Here is a 21,490-nt window from a genome sequence, read left to right as displayed (position 1 = left end):
CCATTGGCTGCATGGAGGAGGAAGAGGCAGACTGTGTTGATACTGTAAAGGGTCTGGTGGCGTTCTCACTTCTCTAGTACTCTGTCATGTATTTTGGGAAATAAACTGCACCAGTGTAGGCATGAGGCAAGTTATGCAACTTACAAGCCACAGCTGGTAAATGCATGAATCACCCTGATTTGCCCTGAAATCCCCAATATATCTGCTGGGTTTGGGGCTGATCCGAGGGTGATTGCTTCAGCAGAAGGAATGTAACTGACTTCCATGGGGTTTATATGAAATTGATTGAAGTCAGAAAAGGAAATGGGTTGGCACTCTTAATAAGTGATGTTCTTTTATAACTCCCTCGACCTTCCTGAGCTTACCAGCTTAGCCCATCCCATAAGACTTTTTTCACCAGTATTAAGAACTGCACTTTAATGGGTTTAAAAAGAGCAGTTTGAGGGGATGAGCACTTTGTGCATTAGGCAGACAAAGCACAGGAGTTGTCTTAGTGGTAGCAGAGTATCAATTTACCTTGGGGAGAGCAGACTGCCTTTTATCTCAGCTGTGCGGTAATACCACATATGAAGCAGGCTGCTTTTACAGCTGTTCAATAGTAGAGATTTTTTTTAAAAACGGCATTAAAATTCTTGGATTTTTGATCGAGAGCAATTTTTACAGAGCTGCTAAGGTGTTGGAAAGGTTTGCTGCTGAGCAGGAGCTGAGCAACCCAGCTCATCTCTTGCTGATACCTTGATCAGGTTACCCACCATGTGGATGAATTTGCCCAGTGGTGCAGAGAGGATAACAGTGCTGAACGTTCTGAAATGCTTTGAGAGTCTTGGATCAAAGGAGCTAAAAAAAAAAAACATAATATAAATTGATTTATAATGTGTCTGCTCCTGATGCTGCCTTCATTAGTTGTGGGGGTTTTTTTGCCTTTTTAACTAAGTTATGAGATGTAAAGATAAGAGTCAATGAGAAAAATGTATTTATATTATATTTTTATGAGCTGGATAAAGATACTTAGAGCTGTAGCACCACCCTCTGAGGAAATGAAAACACAAGCTAAGGACTGGATCCTGTGCTCCATGAAAGCAGGATGACTTTGTTGATATCCTAGTGGAAACCTAGCAAGCAGCTGCCAAGGGTAGAGTCTGCCACAAAATGGTTGGGAATTCCTGGTGTGTAGCTTCTCCATGTGTGGATCCCTGAGTGTAACCTTACACCCTGGTGGTACTCACAAGATTGTGTCTTTTGGAAGTCTTAATGAATGATGACTTGGATGGCGATGTCTCCCGCTGCCACCACCCAGCAGAGGGATGAACATTGTTTAGCAGCTATTGGGCCAAACCAAATCCATAAATATGCTCTGCCCACAGAAATGGTTGATAGTGGATACTCAGGAAGGGGGTTATATCAGAGCACATGCAAAGCGATACATCCTGGTTTTCCCTTCTCCCTCTCCCAGCAGTTTTTCAGGACTTCAAAAGGTAGATACCACATTTGCATCAGGCTTAATAGGTACAAGTGGAGCTGGTCCTCAAGAATGTGGTGTTAGGTGGGGCTGCAAGTCCACAGCATTAATCTCAGGTTCATGAATGAAAACACACCTGACAACTAGATTGCTCCCCATTTTAATACCCTTTCACCTTGAGTATAGGGGTGGAAAATAATTCTGCTTTGTTCCAGGATGTGTCCTGCTTGGGGCTTTAGTTTGGAGTTATTTTGGAGTATTTTTTGCTTTTGTATTTTTGCTTTTGTATTGAGAAAATTGCTTTTGTATTGAGAAAACAGCTTCTTTAAATGCTTTTTTGCATTTAAGTAATGTAATATCCACAGAGCTGAGGAGCAGATAGTGCCTGCCCAGCAGGACTGACAGAGGTGTATAGGATCAGTAGTGACATAAAGTGAGTGCATAGGGGTCAACTGCTTGCTGTGTCTTTCAAAATGAAAACACAGAGATCTGAAATGAAAGAGGTAAAACATTTCAAATGTGTAAAAGCACACAGCCTTTTGGGATTATGGATGCTAAAACTTTGCACAGCTTCAGGACTCAAAGTGCTCACAGCAGATAAAAATCCACTGAGAAGTATTAAATACTAGCTGCCCACTAACATATTGCTGTAGCTGGAAGAGTTCCTGAAGAAGAACATATATCTGCCTCTCTGTTTATATTCTTAACCCCTCTTTAGTCATTCCCTTTTCAGTTGCCTCCAAAGAATATTTGATAGTGATTCTCTGAAAGGAAGGAAGAAAGATGCCACAAGCCTCCAGATAAGGCTTAGCAGAGCTCAGAACCATCTCCTAAATGTGATTTCCTATGTTTGTGCATTACACAGAGGAAAACCTCTACCTGGGTGGGTTTTTCTACCTGTATCACTGTTCTGTAACCACTCTGTGACCAACAACCACTCATGAGCTTGAGAAGCAGAGAGTTAGGGCAGTGGGACAGCACAGAGTTAGGTCCATATGCCGTGTGGACCATGCTCTGCTGCTGGCACTTTGCATGGGATTTCACAGATTTGTGGAATCATTGAGGTTGGAAAAGTCTTGTAAGATCTTCGAGTCCAACCATTTACCCAGCAGCAGCGTGTTCACCACTAAACCGCATCCCCAAGTGCCACATGCAAAGCATCAGCTTTCCTGAGCTTCTGTGAACAGGGGTGGTTTGTGGTTTGCGAGGGAAGTCATTTGGCTTGTGCTAATGACTTGGGTACAAAACATCAACTGCTTGTATCCCAAGGGATGCTGAACTCCCTGCAGTGCTGAGTGTAACTGTGCTGTCTTTGGTTCCAGGGGGATTATGTGTGGATGGACCTCAAAACCGGACGGGAATTCGACGTCCCGATTGGAGCAGTGGTTAAACTGTGTGACTCTGGACAGATCCAGGTTGTGGATGATGAAGGCAATGTAAGTACAAAGGCTTGTGATGTTCCTTCTTCAGCTCAATGGCCTTGCTAGGCCAGGGGTCCCAGGGCCATGATAATCCACTTTGTTATGGACTTCCCGTATGTCCTTGGGAATCAACTGTGCCGTATTTTTCTATTTGTAAAGACAAGACAATGTTGTGTCCCTGTTTTCGTGGCTGTACTGGAAGTGCAAAATTGAGAACCTTCTTGAGAGCAATGATAACAGAAGCCCCCAAATACATTTAGGTAGTTATTTGAGCAAACCCACCTACACGTGAGGTTCCTCTGTTGTTATCCAGTCCTTCCTGACCTCCTACCAATACCTGACGTGCCAAAACACTGGTCCTCCTTCAATTTCCCACCTCTGTTTTTGTGCAGTGGTGGCTATTTTAGAGTAAGGTTCATATCAAGGCGGTTCTCTGTGCTTCTTTTCTTTTTTTTTTCCTTGCTGAGGTAATTGTGAATGCTCTCACTCCCTTCAAGGGTAATAGAGATTTGGTTTGGCAAGGTCCTTGTGGGCAATTTGTAGTGGCTTTTGAAGCCCTTAGAATTGCTGAGTCTAAATAACACTGCCAATGAAAGTATGACTTTGCCAGCCCTGTCCATCCCTTTCTCCTTTTCTAATCATCTTCTCCCTTGCTCAACAGTATTTTGTGAGAGAGGGTTAACCAGTGATGTGAAAATGCAGTTGTGAAGGGGAAGACAAATGTGCTATTTGTTATAAACTCCCCTGGTGTGCTGGATGACCATGTTGCCCTGGAGGAGGCTCCTGCCAGGATGGCTTGTGTCTCCTGTCTCTTGTTGCTGCAATAAAACTCCATTAAAAAGATGTTTTCCTTTTTCTGTTACCAAACTTTCACATTCATCACTGCCTTGCCCCAGGAATAGAAGCTGTGGCACATGTGTTGATGACCTCTTGTGTATGCTCTTCCGTTTGGTCTTTCTCTTTGGGGTGGGCTGTTTGTGTCTTCCATCCAAGTGATCTCTCATTTGACTTACCTTTCTGTGGCCTTGCTCTTTTCCCAGGAGCACTGGATTTCCCCACAAAATGCCAGCCACATCAAACCCATGCACCCCACCTCCATCCATGGAGTGGAGGACATGATCCGCCTGGGGGACCTGAACGAGGCAGGAATTCTCAGGAACCTGCTGATTCGCTATCGGGAGCACCTCATCTATGTGAGTGTCCACCTCACCTCACCTCTGGTCCTGCACTCCACCCCCTGCTCTCCTTAGCTCTGGGGAACCCATGTGGGAGGAACCCTGACTGAACTGAGCATCAGGGTTTCTACCTTGTCCCAGGTGGTGAAGGGCTTCTGACTTTGGAGGACATTGCAGAGCTTCTAGATGCCCCAGTGAAAGACCCCATGAGTTAGGTGATGGGCAAAGTCCACACCACCTTGCTGTCCTGCCCCTGTAGAAGTTTTGGGCATGTGCATTAGCTTTCTGCACACAGAGTAACCAGTTGAATCCAGGCCATGAGCATGTTGTAGTCATCCTAAAGCAAAAATTTTTGTAGAGGTGTAAGCTACATGCTGAATGTGACCCTTCTGCCCTCTCCCCCTGAGCTAGTAATTTATTTAACCCAAGGGGCTGAAGGCAATCATTGCTGGAGGTGGAAGGGGTGGAGAAAGGATGATGGGGGGCATGCATGAAATAACTGGGAACAAAGAAGTAAGCAACTCCCAGAACAGCTCTAAAAAACCTTCCCAGTCTGTGTTCATGGCTTATTAGCCCTTGGCTGTCTGGGATCCTGGCAGTTGATCTCTGAGGACAGCGGTGTCCTTCCTTAGGTCAGCTCAGTCATGTCATGCCCAGTGGACCCAGTGCAGCCTTGCCAGTCCAAACAGACATTCACAGATTGAGGGATTTACAGGGAGCCAGTCAGAGCTGCATCTCTCTTCTGTGTGACAGCATTGCAAATGCCACCTCCCCAGCAGGACAGGAGTCAGCATTCAAGTCTCTGTGCTGGTTTCATTAATGTTCTCTATGCTGTGTAGTCTTCTGCACATTCTTCAGACAGAAATTCAGAGTGCACATGTGTTTACTGCTAGATAATGTACTCAAACAGCCTCTGCAAATATGGAAAAATTGGTATTACTCTTAAATCCTACATTTTTCAGATGTTCAGGTAAGTGCTTGCTGTGCCTTTGAAGGCCTTTTCAAACCCTCCTGGCCATTTAATTTTTAAAAGGCTCTAGAGACCACTAGATTTTCAGGCTGGAGGGAATTGCAAGACAGTCAGACTTCACAGATAAAATAATTGTTGTGCCTGTTGCCTAAGGCCCTATATTGTCAGTTTAGACAAAAACAGTATAATCAGAAAATGATTCCCACATTAGATGAACTGGGTTTCTCCCTTTGTAATCAATTTTTCTTGCCATTTATAATGGTAAACTAGTAAGTTAATAGCCCAAATTCATACTTGAGGTGGTATCTCCATGGGCATCCATGGCAGTCACCAGAGGTGTCAATAGAGCCAGCAGAGACAAGATTGTCTTTCAGCTATGCAAGCAGAAGTGCCTCTCAGATGCTTTAGAGCTGACTGGAACTTGGATATCATAGAGGAGTTTATGTTGGAAGAAAATTTTAGGCTAGAAGTATACCGTCCAACCTCCCCAAGCTCAAAGCACATCCATCTTCAAGGCTGGGTGCAGCACTCATGTAGATAACTGAATTCAAGCAACCTGAATGCCACCCGAGAAGTACAGATGGCCAGTAATTTGTAGCTGATTGGCTCATTCAAGGAACTTAAATTTACCCATTGCCCCCTTTTCCCCCTGCTTGTGGGCACCCTGCAGTGGCACAAAGTGGATTCCTGCCACTCTCTCTGAGAAAGTTTGGATCGTGTTGGGTATTTTTTCAGTGTTGTCTGTGTATCTCTTTGGGGGTGTCTGTGTTATCCAGCAAGTGCCTGTTGCCTCTCCAAGTGACCTGAGGTCCTCAGATACAATTCTGTGTGTACAGTGTCATCAGATTGCCTGTGAATACACAAAGCCCCTTCCAAAAAGCTCTGTCTCTGAGCTCCCTTGCCAAGATATTCACAGGCATCCAGGAAGATTAGGAGCACAAACAAGCACTGTGCAAAGTGTTGTTTGGCAACATCATCCTAATAAGGGCTGATGCAAAGGGCAGCTTTTAGCCTGGAGGTGAGTGTGGGTGCTGATTTGGGCTGAAGTGACACAATAACCACATCAGTTTCTCTACAAGTTCTTCTGGTCTGATGGTGACGGTGCAGTGTGCCCTACAGAGTTCCTGCCTAAGGGATGGCCACATCCCACAAGGACATTTGCATCACAGAGGTTCCAGGTTACTGTGTCTTGATTGCTCCACACCACTAATGCCAGGAACTGGGCACAGCACAGCAATTAGAGCAATCTCAAAATCAGAATGACACTCTCAAAATGACAGAGAGTGCATAGCTTGATAGAGAGGCATGCACACCACTTCTGTCTCCAGTTTGTAGTTGGAGGCTCAGGAGCCCAACCTTAGATCTCAGCTCTGAGGAGTGATGGCACCAGGAGGAGTAGGTTTGTGTCGGATGTGGTAAATATTGATATCAGTTTTGCAAAGCCAAGGTACCACCATATGGATGCCATGGATGCATGGGACACCCAGTCTGCTGAGCTGGTTTTTCTTCTGTGGTATAATTAGCACTGTCTCAAAGACAGTGAAGTCTCACTGCTTGAAAGGATTTCTGAGCCTGCTGAGTAAATGATTACTTTTCCAGTGGGACTTCAGTTCCTTTTGTTTCCTTGTGTCCTTAGCTTTGTGGAGCATGTAGTTCTGCTCTAATAAAATATAATTTCCCTTTTTCTTCTCCCTCACATTTTACTCATAAGACAAACTGCGGCGGGAGGGTAAGTATGACTCCTGGCAACGTCATTTGCAATTGCTGTCATGCCTTCCACTGGATCACCTTTTTCTGTTCACCGTTGTGGCCTTCTCATTTACTTTGCACCACCATTGCTGCTGCTTCATAAATGCACGGAGAGTATCCATCCGCTTTGGTGCAGAGCTTGACCCACATGGTGAAGTTGTGACATGTTTCCAGAGCTGGAAAGTCCCCAACCTGTGAATGTGGTTAAGTGCTTCTCAGTAATGATCTTAACTTGAAGGGAAGAAATGTCTGCAGCAAAATATGAAAATCTTCAACAAGGGCTTCTTGCCCTTAGTTTTGCTTGCACACAGCAAGAGAAACTATGCTGAATAGCAAGAGAGTCTGGTGGGAGTTTGGACTTGTGAGTAAGGTTAAATCTCTATCTGGAGATAGAACCAGTGCCTGCTGCTGCTCTCTAAGGGCTGCCAAAACACAGTAATGTTTGGTAGAGCTTTAACCCCATAACAATCCAGATGAAGTCAGCCATGGTGTTCTGGGTAGCAAGGGAAGCAGGCTCAGAAAGGATTTGTTTGGGGCTAATTAAAATGTAGGTCATGCAGGCAGTAATGAATTTGCTGTGAGAAGAGGTTCCTGTGGTCAGCTAAGGCAGAGTCCCTGCTCTCAGTAAAGCTTTTTTTTTCCAATAGAAAAGGGCTTTGACATCACCCAGCAATAGAAACCAGTAAGCTACTATTTCCTTGGAAGTGCCCTTTGGCCCCTGATCAACAGAGTGAACAAAGTTTTGCCTTCTGTCAGCTGTGAGAATTGGGCAAATTGTGATTATTTATCAACTAGGAATGACCTGTGAAAACAAGCAATAGTACAAGAGTTCATGCTGACAAAGTGTTTTGTGGATCACAAGGGAAGGGTCAGTGGGAGCATCCAGAAAGAATACCTAATGGTTAACACCTTTAAAAGCCTCTCTGTTTACATTTGTGGCAGGGCAGACCAGTGTGACTGAAATGCAGGGATTTCAGAGACCTCTGCAAGGAGTTAGATTTAAAAAAAAAAAAAAAAAAAAAAAAAACAAAAACACAAAACCCTCAAGGAAGATGAAAAATGTCCCTAAAATCCTAAAATTAACCCGGTGATAAATTGTAAAGAGGAAATGAATGAAGTAATGAAGACTCAAAGGAGTCTTCTTCATTAGGGATCTTGGTGTCATAATCCCATTCAGAAACTGAGCTCCCTCCTCCTCTGAGCACTGAGGTTACCTGTTCTGTCCCCTTTGAAGGCTTCTCTTGGATGCCTCTGCTCCCTTTTTCCAATACCTTCTTCTTCTAAAATCTAGTCTACATGATTTCACAGCCAATTTCTACCCTTTGGAGTTGTGACAACATTTTTCTGGAGCTCAAAGAGCTTTTTTCCCTTACTGGCACATAATCCCCCGTTACAGAGAGGAGTATTGTGTCCTTTCTCTGTTAGCACTGTAAAGTCAAACCTCATGTGGGACTGAACTGAAAGTTGCTCTCTTGTGCTGGCCATGAGTGTAGAAGGTGAGGAGCCCCTAATGGCTTTCACCCTCCCTACTATGGGACACAATTGCCACCTACTGGCTGCCTTCAGGAGGCCTGAACTGGTGGCAAGTTTTGGACAGATGGGGGCAAATTATTTCTTCTCTCTCACAAGCATCCTTGGCTGTGCCACTTTGCTGCTTTGTGCCAAAGCCTTACTGGGTTTAGGCCATGCAGATGAAAACCGATAAGGATTATATGAATGTTGAAATTGTTTATTTTGTTTCCTGAAAAGACGTATGCAGTAGGTGGGGCACTTTCACAGCTGGTTCCAGCAGGAAAGAAAGGTAAGATTAATCTTACAACTTCAGTTGCTAAAAATTAACCTAGAGAAAGTGACTCAAATGAAGTCACAGAGTGAAAGTAGCCTTCATCTCATGCCCCTTGGCTAGCACAAGGTGGAGGCCCATTGACTCACCTGCTCTAGACACTGACTTTTAGACAGATGAAACAGGGGAAGGAGATCCTTATTCTCTGCCTTGAGCTTGGGATGTGGCCAAACCTCATAACCTTGGCACTGCATCTGAGCAAGATAACAAAGTTCATGAGTCCTTTGATGAGATTCTTGACAGAAACAGCATCTGGAAGGGCAGAAAGGAAAGAGGAAGACGCTACAGAGGAGTTTGCTACCCAAGGCCCAGGACAGCTAGACCAAAGGCCACTTACAAAATTTCAGAAATCGATGAGAAGGGATATGTCAGGACTTTGTGGGCAATATCCATCTGCACAGGACAAGGTTTAAACTGAAGTATGGAGAGATTTGGTTAGACAGAGATGGTAGAGAAGAATGCATTGCAGAAGGAAGTTTAGCAGCTGCTGTGGATTAATAACCTAAAAACAGGTTAGATAGCCGTCTGTCAGAAGGGTTTAGATCCAACTGGTCCTGCCTTGAGATATGGGAATAATTGTCAGGTTTTTTTCACCTATGGTTTCTCATCATATGTGCAATGCAGTAGATATGTCTGGATATATGCTGGTTCTGGTGATATTTTTGCAAATATGAGCTTCTCTTAAGTCTTTGAATCTTAACTGAGAGCATACAAAGTATGAATTAAGGCTTGAAACCATGCTGTGCATGAGCAAGGCTGAATATGAACTGATTTAGGTATTCTGGCACTTCTGCTCCCATTTTACTCCAGGCTCCCCCTGCAAGCATTTCTGACTTGAGCATCATCTTTCATCCAGCTTTTAAAAAGCCTTGATTTTTCTGGCCTCCATCCACATCCCATCCAAGCTGATAAAGTCTCTCAGCTACACCTCACTGTCTCCATAAACCTTCATGTGCTTCTCCTCCAGACATACACTGGTTCAATACTGGTGGCAGTAAACCCCTACCAGCTCCTACCCATCTACTCACCCGAGCAGATACGCCTCTACACCAACAAAAAGATTGGTGAGATGCCACCACACATCTTCGCAATTGCTGACAACTGCTACTTCAACATGCAGCGCAACAACAAAGACCAGTGTTGTATCATAAGGTGAGTTTCCAAATGGGCCGTATCCTGAAAGCAGATGCTGAGCAGATGCAACATGCTCGATTTGGAATAGCTTATCAGATAGAGTCAGACACTGAGGGACTGATTAGATCTTCTATCCACATATGCCCAGTGCAGAGGAGGTCTCTGTTCACAGTCACTCTGTTCCTGGTAGAGGTGCTTTGTCAGTACTTTGGTATTTAGCCTTACAACCCAATAGATCTCATATTCTTCTTTAACCTCCACTTTTAAATGTAAGCTCAGTACTCCTACAGACATCAAAAAAGCAAACATGGATACTTTCTGCACAAGGAAAGGTCAGGGACAAGCTTGATCACTGGACCTGTGGTCATTCACACTCCTGAATGGTGTCTCCATGCATGGCTCTGCTCTGGACTGATCAACCCAAGGATTACCTGGTCACAGTTATGGGTATAGTTCCCTCCAGTATCTGTCCCAGATGGTGGTATGAGCCAGATTTGATGTCCTCAGCTCTCCAACACAATCCTATGAATTCTTGAACCCACAGTCCTTTTTGTTTGAAGCACCCTTTTCCCCAAGGCATGCCTACCCTGTTTAATAGCATGAAAAACCATAACTCTGGAACATCCCGTGTGCAGTATTTCACATGCATGAGTCTGAAAAGGCCATTCAGTAAGGCTTATTTTGCTGGTCTAAAAAAGCATCATGTGGGGCCCATAGGAGAGTCTATGCAGTGTGCCAGCGGCCTGAAAAATGAAACAATTTGCCCATGAGGCCAAGGCTAGATACTCAGTGTCAGGAAGGTCTGTTTTGGTCACTTATTTTGGCTATCCCATGTATCAGACATGCCATAGACTCACCCAAATATTTCTGCCCAGCCTTTCTCAAGATAACTGAGGTTATCTTTCAATGAAGAGAAGAGTTTGAGGAATAGCTCTGGCTTCCTGCCCCATAAGCTTCTCCTCTCTCACCTGCTCCTTGTTAGAACAAGCCTAGGAGACCTGTCTAGTCTCTCCTGGTAAAAGGCTTTATTTATTTCACAGTCTGCCTTATCACAGCTCAAGACCAGTGATGATGTCCCATAGGAACAGCTAGATCCTGGACAGCAGGTCATGGTCTGGTGATCATACCTGGAAAAGCACTCACTGAAAGTATTTCACAACCTTCTTAGCACTGATAGAATGATGGCATTTGCTGGGGATACCCAAACTCAAGCAACAGCTTGGGCCAAATGGAACATGGAGCAAATCTGGATCTTGGCTGGAAGCTGTCTGGTACCATGTCCTACCATTTGTCCCACAACCAGTCCTTGGGATGCTGGAAACCCATCCTTAGTGGTATCATCCTGCCTATCCTAGCAGAAGAGAAACAAGAGACAGAAGTTCCTTTGGAGACAGAGGGAGGAACATTGGCAGGGATGCAGCACGGCTCTCACTGACCTCCACTCCTTTGTCTTTGCAGTGGAGAATCTGGAGCAGGGAAGACAGAAAGCACAAAACTGATTCTGCAGTTTCTGGCAGCAATCAGTGGTCAGCACTCCTGGATCGAGCAGCAGGTCCTGGAGGCAAATCCCATCTTGGAAGGTGAGGCCTCAGATAATAAAGAATTCTTTTGCTGGAAAAAAAAAGAAACAGATTCAGGAACCATAAAAGAAAACCGAATGTAAATCACTTATGTCACACTTTAAGTTTCCAAAAAAGTGACAATTTTTTTTTTTTTAAGTACACCTTTGCTAGACAACACATTCAGATTCTTTCCATCTAAATTTATTTTTCACAAGACTAATTTTCTCTGATTTGAGCTGTCAGTGTTTCCTTTAATATTTTTGACAACTATTGTTGAAAGCAAAGCATTTCAGCTGACCTGTATTATTTTTTCAACTGTTTTGTTACTTTAAAAATTGGAAAAAAAAGTGATTTTCCACTTAAAACAGTACTTTTTTCCCCCCAGAAAATCCATACAAAACCCTGAATTTTGCCTAATTCTGTGTGTAGTATGTAAAAGTGCTGGTCAATACTTTTTTGCATATCTGATGTTCAATCAAAGCTCTTTTGAAAGACCTCACCACCTCTTCCAGTGCTGGACTGCATGCAGAGCTTCAGTGTCCCATCAGTGTTGTATTCAGCTAACTACTTATTTGATTTTTTGACCATAGTTGCAAAAATCCTATTCCTATTCTCAGATGGTTCCATAAAACATCCGTTTAATAGGACCTGAGCTTCACAGCACCTTGTGCTGGCTGTATGCAATAGCAAACCCCACCTTTTCCTTCCAAGACCAGTGAATGGCAGCAGAATGCAGAAAAAGAAATAGAGGTGTCCAAGAAAGAACCAGATAATGAGAACCAGCTTGTAGCCTTAATAGGTTAGTTGGCAGGCTGTTACTGTGATCAATCCCACTGTTTTAATTGGATATCTGTAAATTAAATAGGTTATCTAACCCTCTTGACCCAACATGATGCCAGATGTACCTTTTACACTTACACAGAAAAATTGTATTTTCTTTAAAGAATAGCACTGGAGTTGTTCTCTAAGGGCAGAGGTTTGATCAGCCTGGTCTAGTGAGAAGTGCCCCTGCCCTTGGCAGAGGGGTTGGAACTAGATGATCTTGAAGGTCCCTTCCAACCCAAACCATTCTGTGATTTTTACCTCCTCTGCTTGGTAAATAACTCTCTAGGAACCAACAGAAATGTGACAAGCACACAGGGCACTATTGAATATGCACTTGGTCACTGCTGGGATTCAGGAAAGAGAAGCTCTGTAATTCAAGTGCATGTCCATCACCTTCCAGAAATCCTGCAGCAGAAATTGCAGGATGTGCTGGCTTAGGGCACTCATCCACACCCAACAGAGGATGGACACAGGTACCTTTCTCTGCACAGTCTTCTTGCAGGAAGAAGTTTTCCACTGGAGGTTGGCTTAGTTGTCTGTATTTCCCTTTTGGACATATTTTCCCTTTTCTTTCCCTCTTAAGTCATCAAATTATTCACCAGCACCTCTGTCATTTTCTGCACAGTGTCATCTTTCACTCTCTTGCTCAACTCTCCTCTAATTTCATCAGCTGCTGCCCAAATCCTACCATCCTAGCCTTTCTTCCTTGATAAGGTCACCCCATTCCCAGGCTTCCTCTTCTGTGCTCCTCTCTGTATTTCCAAGAAAAGTCATCTGGTATACATCTTGTTTCCTCACATTGAGATGAAATTGATCCAGCCAAACTTAAGGGAAGGCTTTGAGGCTGCTTTTAACCCTGTCAGCCTCACTCTTTTGACTCCCTCAATGAGACCAGATCCATCATCCTCCCTGCATCAGACCCTCTCTAACGCACCATAATTCTTGCAGCGTTCGGGAACGCGAAGACCATCCGTAATGACAATTCCAGCCGATTTGGGAAGTACATCGACATCCACTTCAACAAAAGAGGAGCCATAGAGGGGGCAAAGATTGAGCAGTACCTGCTGGAGAAGTCCCGGGTCTGCAGGCAGGTAAGGTGGTACACCTGCAAGGTGCTGGCAGCTGATCTTTGCCGTGCTGTTCTCCTCACAGAGCTGGCACTTGCTCTTCTCCTGCAGGCCCAGGATGAGAGGAATTACCATGTGTTCTACTGCATGCTGAGAGGAATGACCGTGGAGCAGAAGAAGAAGCTGGGTCTTGGGAAAGCCACAGACTACAACTACCTTGCGATGGTTAGAGAGCAGTGAAACAGAGGTTTGGTGTGGTGATGTGGTGAAAGGTCCTTAGCAAGGGAGAAGGAAAAGAGAGGTGCTTCTGCAGCCAAGAGCCGCTTTGCTGGTTATGACCTTCCTGAGCCTTAGCCACAGGGTTTGACAGATCTCTTTGTCTCACCACCACAAGGCTCATAGTCTTAGTGGAAATCCTTAATCCCTGTGTCTAGACCAGGCTATTTCCACACTTTCTGTGAAGTATGGCGTGTGGTGCCTATGCCATGTGTTTGGAAGTAGCCAGGGTGTTAGATAAGACCTGCTGCTCTCGAGGCAGTGATGGGTGTAGAGGAGTGCTGGTCTGGATGGCACATTCTCAGCAGAATATGGGACTGAGCTGTGTGTGACCGAGCCAGCAATCTCCAATCCCACTCCCTATATACCAGTGTTGATATCCAGAGGAGCTGATAGAAGCAGGTGTAATTGAGGCTGGTGCATCATCAGTAAGGCTGGGACCCAGCTTTCTAACTGGATCAGTGGGAGCCTCCAGCTCTCTATCCCCATCTGAGAGAGCTTTTTCTCTTCTGCTGATGACAGTCACATGCAGGGTACCTGGGAACACCAGGGTCAGTGTAAGTCACAAGGCTCAGCACTGAGTCATAGAATATGACAAAGAGCAGAGCCAGATCTACAAGTTCAGCATCATCCCTTAAACAAAACCTTGCTGGTGGGGGAAGCCCTGATAGCTTAGGGTTATACTCCGGTGCTCCCTGGCTTTGTCCCATGCAGTGTGTGCCCCGTTTGCCTCCCCAGGGTAACTGCACAACCTGTGATGGCAGAGATGACAGCAAGGAGTACGCCAATATCCGCTCCGCTATGAAGGTCCTCATGTTCACTGACACCGAGAACTGGGAGATCTCCAAGCTGCTGGCTGCCATCCTGCACATGGGCAATCTGCAGTATGAAGGTAAAAGGACAAAATACATGGTCCAGTGCACTGCTGCTCTTTATTCTGCCTGCTGACAGGGAACCAAGCTTAGGCATGGAGGGCTGTATCCAGAACAACTGCCATGGTGCCATGGCAGGGACTCAGGTGTTTAGTATGGCATTGTAAGGACAAGGAATACGGAGTAATTCCACCTGCTCACAGCAACACTGCCAGGCTGCAGTGTGCTCAATGACATCCACGTTTCTGAATGTTGTGAGGTTGAATATGGACACAGACCATTCAGTAGACTCAGGTTTTACAGAGAGAGACTAATGGAGTGTTTGACAGGTGCCTGTGTGATTGAATATTGTAAATGTACCAAACAGCTCTGCTGTCAGAAAAGAATAGTGATTTTAAAAGCCTCTTCAGAAGACAAAAGCCTAAAGCACTTAGATGCTAAAACATTTCTACATTCTTTACTATCCGGTCTGGCAGAGCAGAGTACAGGTCCTTTGCAGTAGCAGCAGGACTCCAGCAGATGTGTGAACTTTTCTCTCCCTTCTGATGGCTAGATTTTGCATCATCACATAGAGGCAATAGAGAAAGACCCTTTCCCTCACCCCTTCCACTTTCTGCAGAGACACATCCCTTGCTGATGGCTTTCCCTCTGCCTTTCTTTCCCCAGCTCGGACCTATGACAACCTGGATGCCTGCGAGGTTGTTCAGTCAGCATCGCTCATCACCGCAGCAACATTGCTAGAGGTCAGTGGCCCTGCAGTGCAGCTGTTCCTTTCTGATTCCATCCCAGGTTTTTAGTATTGTGGCAAAGCTTTGTCTGAGCCTGCCTCTCCTTGCACCACCAGCTCCAGGAGGCTGAAGAGGCCTGGATAAGCCATATTGTGTCCTGCATTGGCAGCATGAAGGTGAATGTCTCCATCTGGGCTGAGTAGCCAGAGGAGGCTACAAAGATACTCAGAGGGCTGGAGCACCTCTTCTGTGGAAACAGGCTGGGAGAATTGGAGTGTTTCAGCCTGGAGAAGAGAAGGCTCTGGAGACAGCTTAGAGCACCTTTCAGTACCTAGAGGGGTTCCAACAGAACTGGAGGAGGGTCTTTTGACAAGGGAATGATAGGACAAGGCAGAATGGCTTCAAACTGAAAGAGGACAGATTTAAATTTGATACAAAGAGATTCTTCACTGAGGGTGGTGAGGCACAGAACATGTTGCCCAGGGATTTTGTGGCTGCTCCACTTGTGGGCATGTTCAAGGCGGGTGTGATGGGACTTTGAGCAACCTGGTCTAGCAGAAACTGTTCCTGTTGGGGGGTTGGATCTAGGTGATCTTTAAAGGTCCCTTCCAACCCAAAATATTCTATGATTCCATGATCCGATTAGCTGAGCTCCCCTTCACACCAGCAGATAGGAACAGACCCTCTGGTGGGTCTAGCACGTTGTACTATAAAGGGCATCCAAAATACCTCAGTTCTTAAAGTAGGGTGTTTCCCTCACTGATATAAAGCAAGTTCATAAAGGTACTTGAGACAGATGTCATATATATTCTGTGTATCTGAAGAGTGAGGTGAGATGACCCTCACTGAAATCATCCATGCAGTGACTGGAGCACTCTTCAGTAGCCTTCTCAAGAGCTAACAGGGGCATCATCTCATCTCCATAGGCACTGCTTGTCCCAGAGTGTGACCCACAACTCTCTGTCCACTTAGGGAGTGGGCATTTCCCTGAAGAAGTATAAAAAAGGGGTCAGGGTGATGCAAATCTTTAACCCATGCTGGTAGCATACAGCTTTGCAGGCTTTGCTCTGCTTTCTCATCCTGTCTTCCCACACCTCGTTAATGTCTCATGCTAAGTCACAAGAACACCTTCCAGATTAAAATATGGTATAAAAATGTTAATTTTTTTCTCTCTGAAAAACCCTGTGTCTTCATTTGAGGTACCTCCCCTGTACAGCAGCTGTGTTTGGTGTTGTGTCTGTCAGGTTGAGCCTCAGGACGTGATGAACTGCCTTACCAGCCGGACTATAATCACAAGGGGTGAAACTGTCTCCACCCCTCTCAGCATGGAACAAGCGCTGGATGTGAGGGACGCTTTTGTAAAGGTAAGTCTCAGGGCATTTGCTTATGCCTTCTCTTGATAAGCTGAAGAAATCTGCCCCTTCTGAGACTGGAGCATCCACTGCACAGGAAAAGAGTCTCACTTGGTGCCTGTGTGAGCTCAGATCAGCAAATGCCCTTGAAACCATGTTCTAATTGGGATGTATGAAGAGTTGAGATGGAAGGAGTGTAGGTAACCTGCTCTGCAAGGGATTTGCAATCTGTACTGGAGATTGTACTCAAAGGGGGACCTGCAGAAGGACCCAGTATTCTGAAATTAGCTCAGCTTCAGTAAAAATACAGCTACTGTAAATCAGAACAACTCTACCAACACCTCTAGCACACACACCTGAATTTCAGGATTTGGGAACATAAGCAGCAGTAAATACAGCTGAGCAACACAGGGCCAGGGATAGAGCAGTCCAGAAGCTATCAGAGCACTTAGAACATCTTGAGGCTTTGGAGTGAAGAAGGTTGATGGGATAGGTGTGCATCACTGCTGTGCTGTTTGCAGCCCCATGTAAAATTGCAAGATAAGCATTATTGGCATGCTTTTGCCAGCTTGAGTCCTCATTTTATCTGTGGGGAATTGGTCGATCAAGTTGGTTTGATAGCTAACCAGCCTGCAAATCCTGGCAGTGTCTTCTCTAGTGGTGATGGGCCTTTGAATTGGGCTCCCCTCTTGGTCACACTGCTGTAGCTTATAAAATAATAATTAATAACAGTTTAAAACATGAAGTTCTGGAATTACTGAAGCAGCAATATCTGTGTTATTAGATCATCAGACTGTTCAGCCAGTGCTGCAATGTTTCAGTGAGCACCTTGTTCAAGTGGGCAAGATGTTCTTGCAGCGTAACATGGCTCTGCTCTGCTGATCTGTAAAGAGAAATGTGTGGAAACCAAGGAAAGGACTATCTGGCTTCACAGCAAGCCCATAGATCCAAAATTTAGCATTATCCAAATTTGGGGGTTTGCTCTCAATTGTCTTTTAGCTAGGCTTTCAGGTTTTCCTTGATCTACATAATGCTTCTTGAAGCTTTAAACCATGCCAAGAGCCTGGCACAAATGTTGGTGAGCACGTCCTCAGGAACTGTCTGGTTGTTGGCCATGCTTTAGGAGAACCTGTGCCATCAAGGGTGAAGTGGTGACACAGACTAGTGGGACAAACTGCTGAACTGTCTCAGTGAGCTCCATCTTTGGGATCTTGCAGGGAATTTATGGGCGACTTTTTGTGTGGATTGTGGAGAAGATCAATGCTGCAATTTACAGACCTCCTTCCCAGGAACTCAAAAGTATCAGGAGATCCATTGGCCTTCTTGACATCTTTGGCTTTGAGAACTTCACTGTGAACAGGTATGGAGTCACCAAAAGGAGAACCAGGTCTTAATCCTCCTTCACAAGCCCAAGCTCAAGGTCTTGCAGTCCTTTCACCTCTCCTGAAGTGAACTGGACTGGGTTGGATCAAGTCTTTTTCCATATGAGAAATTATCAGAGCTAATCAATCAGTTTCTAAACTGATTTAGACCACACACATAACATTGTTTTGGGAGAAAAACTGATTGTCTGAACCAATAAAGAAATTCTAAGCCAACAGCAGCCTTATTGAGTGGTTGACAGGGTCTGAGAGTATTGCCTCAAGTGCGGAGAGAGATGTAGAAAAATTAACCAGGATGTATATAAAAAGGCCTTTTCTTGACCTTCCCTCCACAGTTTTGAGCAGCTTTGCATTAACTTTGCAAATGAAAACCTGCAACAGTTCTTTGTGCGCCACGTCTTCAAACTAGAGCAGGAAGAGTACAACCTGGAGAACATCAACTGGCAGCACATCGAGTTCACTGACAATCAGGATGCCTTGGACATGATTGCCATCAAGCCTATGAACATCATCTCCCTCATTGACGAGGAGAGCAAGTTCCCCAAGGTGTGTTTTGGGCTAAGCCTTGCTACCAGTGACTCTCCTGATTTTATCCCCTTTGCACTTGTATGCTGGCATCCTGTGAGGGATCTGCTCAGCCCCAAACACACATTCACCAGTGGCCTGCCTATTTATAGTTTTTATTACTCTCTTAAATTTTCTTCCATCAGTGTCACCAAAACAAGTGTTTCTGATGGGAAAATATGCCTGCAAGAGGCTCAAAAACACCTATTGGCAAAATTTAAGAGAAAATAATTGGAGCATTATTTTGAATACAGCACTACATAACAGTGATATTTAATAAATTTCTGTAATTTCTGCACTTGACATATCTTCTCCAGCATATCACTTCTCAACATAAATGCACATTGTCACCAAGACAAGAAAGAAACATGCTATTTACTGGAAAGTTATTTCAGTGGGAATAGACTTGGTTAAATGTCAGATCTTTTCATGCATGTTCAGGGTACAGATGCCACCATGTTGCACAAGCTGAACTCCCAGCACAAGCTTAACACCAACTATATTCCTCCGAAGAATAACTACGAAACCCAGTTTGGCATTAACCATTTTGCTGGAATTGTTTACTACGAAACAAAAGGTATGGGGCAGCTCCTAGAGCACTGCAGGGGTTGAGGGGATAGTCATGGCCAGGCAAGCCACTTCTGTGTTGGAGCAGGGCAGGGTTGTAGCCCATGGTCATGTCAATGTTTTCCTTTTCTGGCTGCAATGACTTGACCCTCCAGCTGTGCCCATGAGCTGCAGTGTTTGGTGCTGTTTCATTCATGTGTGCCTGTGACAGAATGGCAGTGCTTTGCACCACTGCATCCTCAATCCAGTCTGAAGATGCACCTCTGTCTTCCTTCTCATGGTCTCTCTCTCTGCCCGCTCATTACTCCCATTACCTCATCAAGAACATCCAGCAATCCAACAACCCAGAAGCTGCTTGCAGCTCACGTGCTGACCATGTTGCACTGTGTCATCTATGTGTTGTCCCATTATTTCTCTAGGTTTCTTGGAGAAAAACAGGGACACGCTGCATGGAGACATCATTCAGCTGGTGCATTCCTCAAAAAACAAATTCATCAAGCAGATCTTCCAAGCAGATGTGGCAATGGTAATGCAGGCGGGAGAAGATCTTCATTCAGGAGGAGGGGTGTTCAAGGGGTGGAAGATTTGCAGAGTCATATTGCTCCTATGCTCCTTGGGGTGTTCCAAACCTGTTAGTGAGAGTCAACCATCAGGAAGTGTTAATGCAGTGTCATGGGTGCATCCACATTTATGCCCCCAGTTCACTGCATTTGGTTCATCAAATATTATTTTTTTTGCTCTGATGGCCCCTCAGACTTGTGTAGGGATTGGAACAATTAAGTTTGTGATTGTAGAAATCTGAGAGAAAAGTAACTGTGCCTTCCAGTTAGGTCATCCAGATGTGTGTATAACAGATGAGAAGTAAACTAACAGAGGGCAGATTTCGATTAGGTGTTAGAAAGAAGTTCTTACCTGTGAGGGTGGTGAGATACTGGTATAGGTTGCCCAGAGAAGCTGTGGATGCCCCATCCCTCAAAGTGTTCCAAGTGTTCAATCAATCTGGCCTAGTGGAAGGTGTCCCTGCCTATGGCAGGAGGATTGGAACTACGTGACCTTGAAGGTCCCTTCAAACCCATAGCTTTCTATGGGTCCAAGTAAAAGCCAAATACTTGTGGAGCAGAGTAGAACAAAAGGACAGTCTTGCTGGTCCTTAAGCACCACAACAAGACTTGGAGGGAACAGCTGTGTTTTACTGTTACAACAGCAGAGAGAGGGAACACCAGTTATGAAAGCTGAACTTCAAAGCTCCTCTTTCCACATCTCAGTTCTCCAGGAGGTTATGTGTTTACTCCATGCTCAGTGTGAGAGAAGACTTTGTGCCGTGAAGTTTCAGAGAAAGTCAGAGTTACTGCTTTAACCCTTTCCACCCCATTTGAGCATTTATTACTGGGATACCAGCTTAAGTGCTGAGATTAGTGATCATTCGACATTTAGTAACACAAATGTATGGTATTTTCTTCAGGAAGTTAAACATCTAAATCTCTGTACTCATCCCTCCTTCCAAATTTTTAAAATATCAGTCTTGCGGGATCTGAAAGCCTATACAGATCAGTCACTGTGGCCAAATCTCCCAGTCTTTCCCAAGGCAAAAGTCATGGGACTGCAGAGGGTGTGGGGATAACATTTTTCAAAGCAAACAAATTTTTTGGCAATCGGAGTCCCATTTCCAAATGCCAGCCAAAGCCACTGATGGACCAAGGGACTTAGGGACTTTCAGGAGTGCCAAGTTGTAAGTGCTGAATTCCTTTACTTGCCAAGGGAAAGAAATATTTACATTCCCAAGACATTTCTTTGAAAATGATACGTGCTGTTTTGCAAGCCTTGTTCATAACCTTCAGCCATTCAGTTTTGCTCCTGCTGAAATTAATGATCATTATCCTTTTGACTTCATTTGGAATAAGAGAACATTTATCAATTACTAATTAAGCAACCAATTGGCATGACACTCCTTTGGGTTCAGAGCTATCCTCAGAAGTGGATACTCCTGTTGAAGTAGCTGCTAACTCCCTTAGCATCAGTGCTGCTGCTTACTTTGCTTTTTATTGCTTATTCCTTGCTGCTTTTTATTTTTGGTGTAAGCTTTGCGGTTGACCTTGGAAGTGATTTCTTTCTTCTTTGGGCAGAGCAGAGATGCACTCTGGGGCATCAATGAAAAGGTTTGCACAGTCACACAAGCTTTCTCACAGGGATCCCTACCAAAGCATCTTTAAATATGCTGGAAGTATATAATAGCAAAGTTGAGATGTCTGCCTGGATGCTCTCTAGGATCTGAGAATTGAAATCTCTGAAAGCATTGGATCCCTTTTTAACGTAAACTGTTTGAGGTTTTTTTATAGTTCCAGTAGACATCTTCAGAATCTGTCCCAAGTGGTGGTGTCTGTGCTTTGATACTTTAATGATGCCTGAGTTTCTTTTTGGAATGAGAGATTTTTAGCCTTCTGTCATAGAACTGGAAGAAGAGCCAACATTGTGTGCCAGCTCCCCTAGTCATGCACAGTGTCACTGTGGACCTGGAGAGCACTAATTCCCTGAACACCACCATAC

General features: G+C 44.7%; 1 protein-coding gene across 7 annotated transcripts in view; it reads left to right on the top strand.

Annotated features, from left to right (window-relative positions):
• Positions 1–2,775: 2,775 nt before the first annotated feature.
• Positions 2,776–21,490, top strand: part of MYO7A (myosin VIIA) — a 56,893-nt gene continuing 38,178 nt past the window's right edge. For 4 of the 7 annotated variants that reach the window (XM_041461921.1, XM_041461920.1, XM_041461919.1 and 1 more), the window contains exons 1-13: positions 2,776–2,895; positions 3,921–4,073; positions 9,585–9,769; positions 11,210–11,331; positions 13,087–13,229; positions 13,317–13,430; positions 14,220–14,373; positions 15,020–15,096; positions 16,326–16,445; positions 17,651–17,793; positions 18,151–18,361; positions 18,821–18,956; positions 19,366–19,472. In XM_041461921.1, the coding sequence (XP_041317855.1) occupies positions 2,797–2,895; positions 3,921–4,073; positions 9,585–9,769; positions 11,210–11,331; positions 13,087–13,229; positions 13,317–13,430; positions 14,220–14,373; positions 15,020–15,096; positions 16,326–16,445; positions 17,651–17,793; positions 18,151–18,361; positions 18,821–18,956; positions 19,366–19,472 (1,764 nt within the window). In that variant the 5' untranslated portion in view covers positions 2,776–2,796. Of the gene's footprint in view, positions 2,896–3,920; positions 4,074–6,736; positions 6,755–9,584; positions 9,770–11,209; positions 11,332–13,086; positions 13,230–13,316; positions 13,431–14,219; positions 14,374–15,019; positions 15,112–16,325; positions 16,446–17,650; positions 17,794–18,150; positions 18,362–18,820; positions 18,957–19,365; positions 19,473–21,490 lie in introns of all 7 variants that reach the window. The other 3 variants (XM_041461916.1, XM_041461915.1, XM_041461917.1) reach the window with 3 other exon arrangements.

This window comes from Pyrgilauda ruficollis, unplaced genomic scaffold (assembly GCF_017590135.1).
Source record: "Pyrgilauda ruficollis isolate IOZ18807 unplaced genomic scaffold, ASM1759013v1 scaffold158, whole genome shotgun sequence".
Taxonomy (NCBI): Eukaryota; Metazoa; Chordata; class Aves; order Passeriformes; family Passeridae; genus Pyrgilauda; species Pyrgilauda ruficollis.
This window is presented reverse-complemented; position numbering and strand designations above follow the sequence as displayed.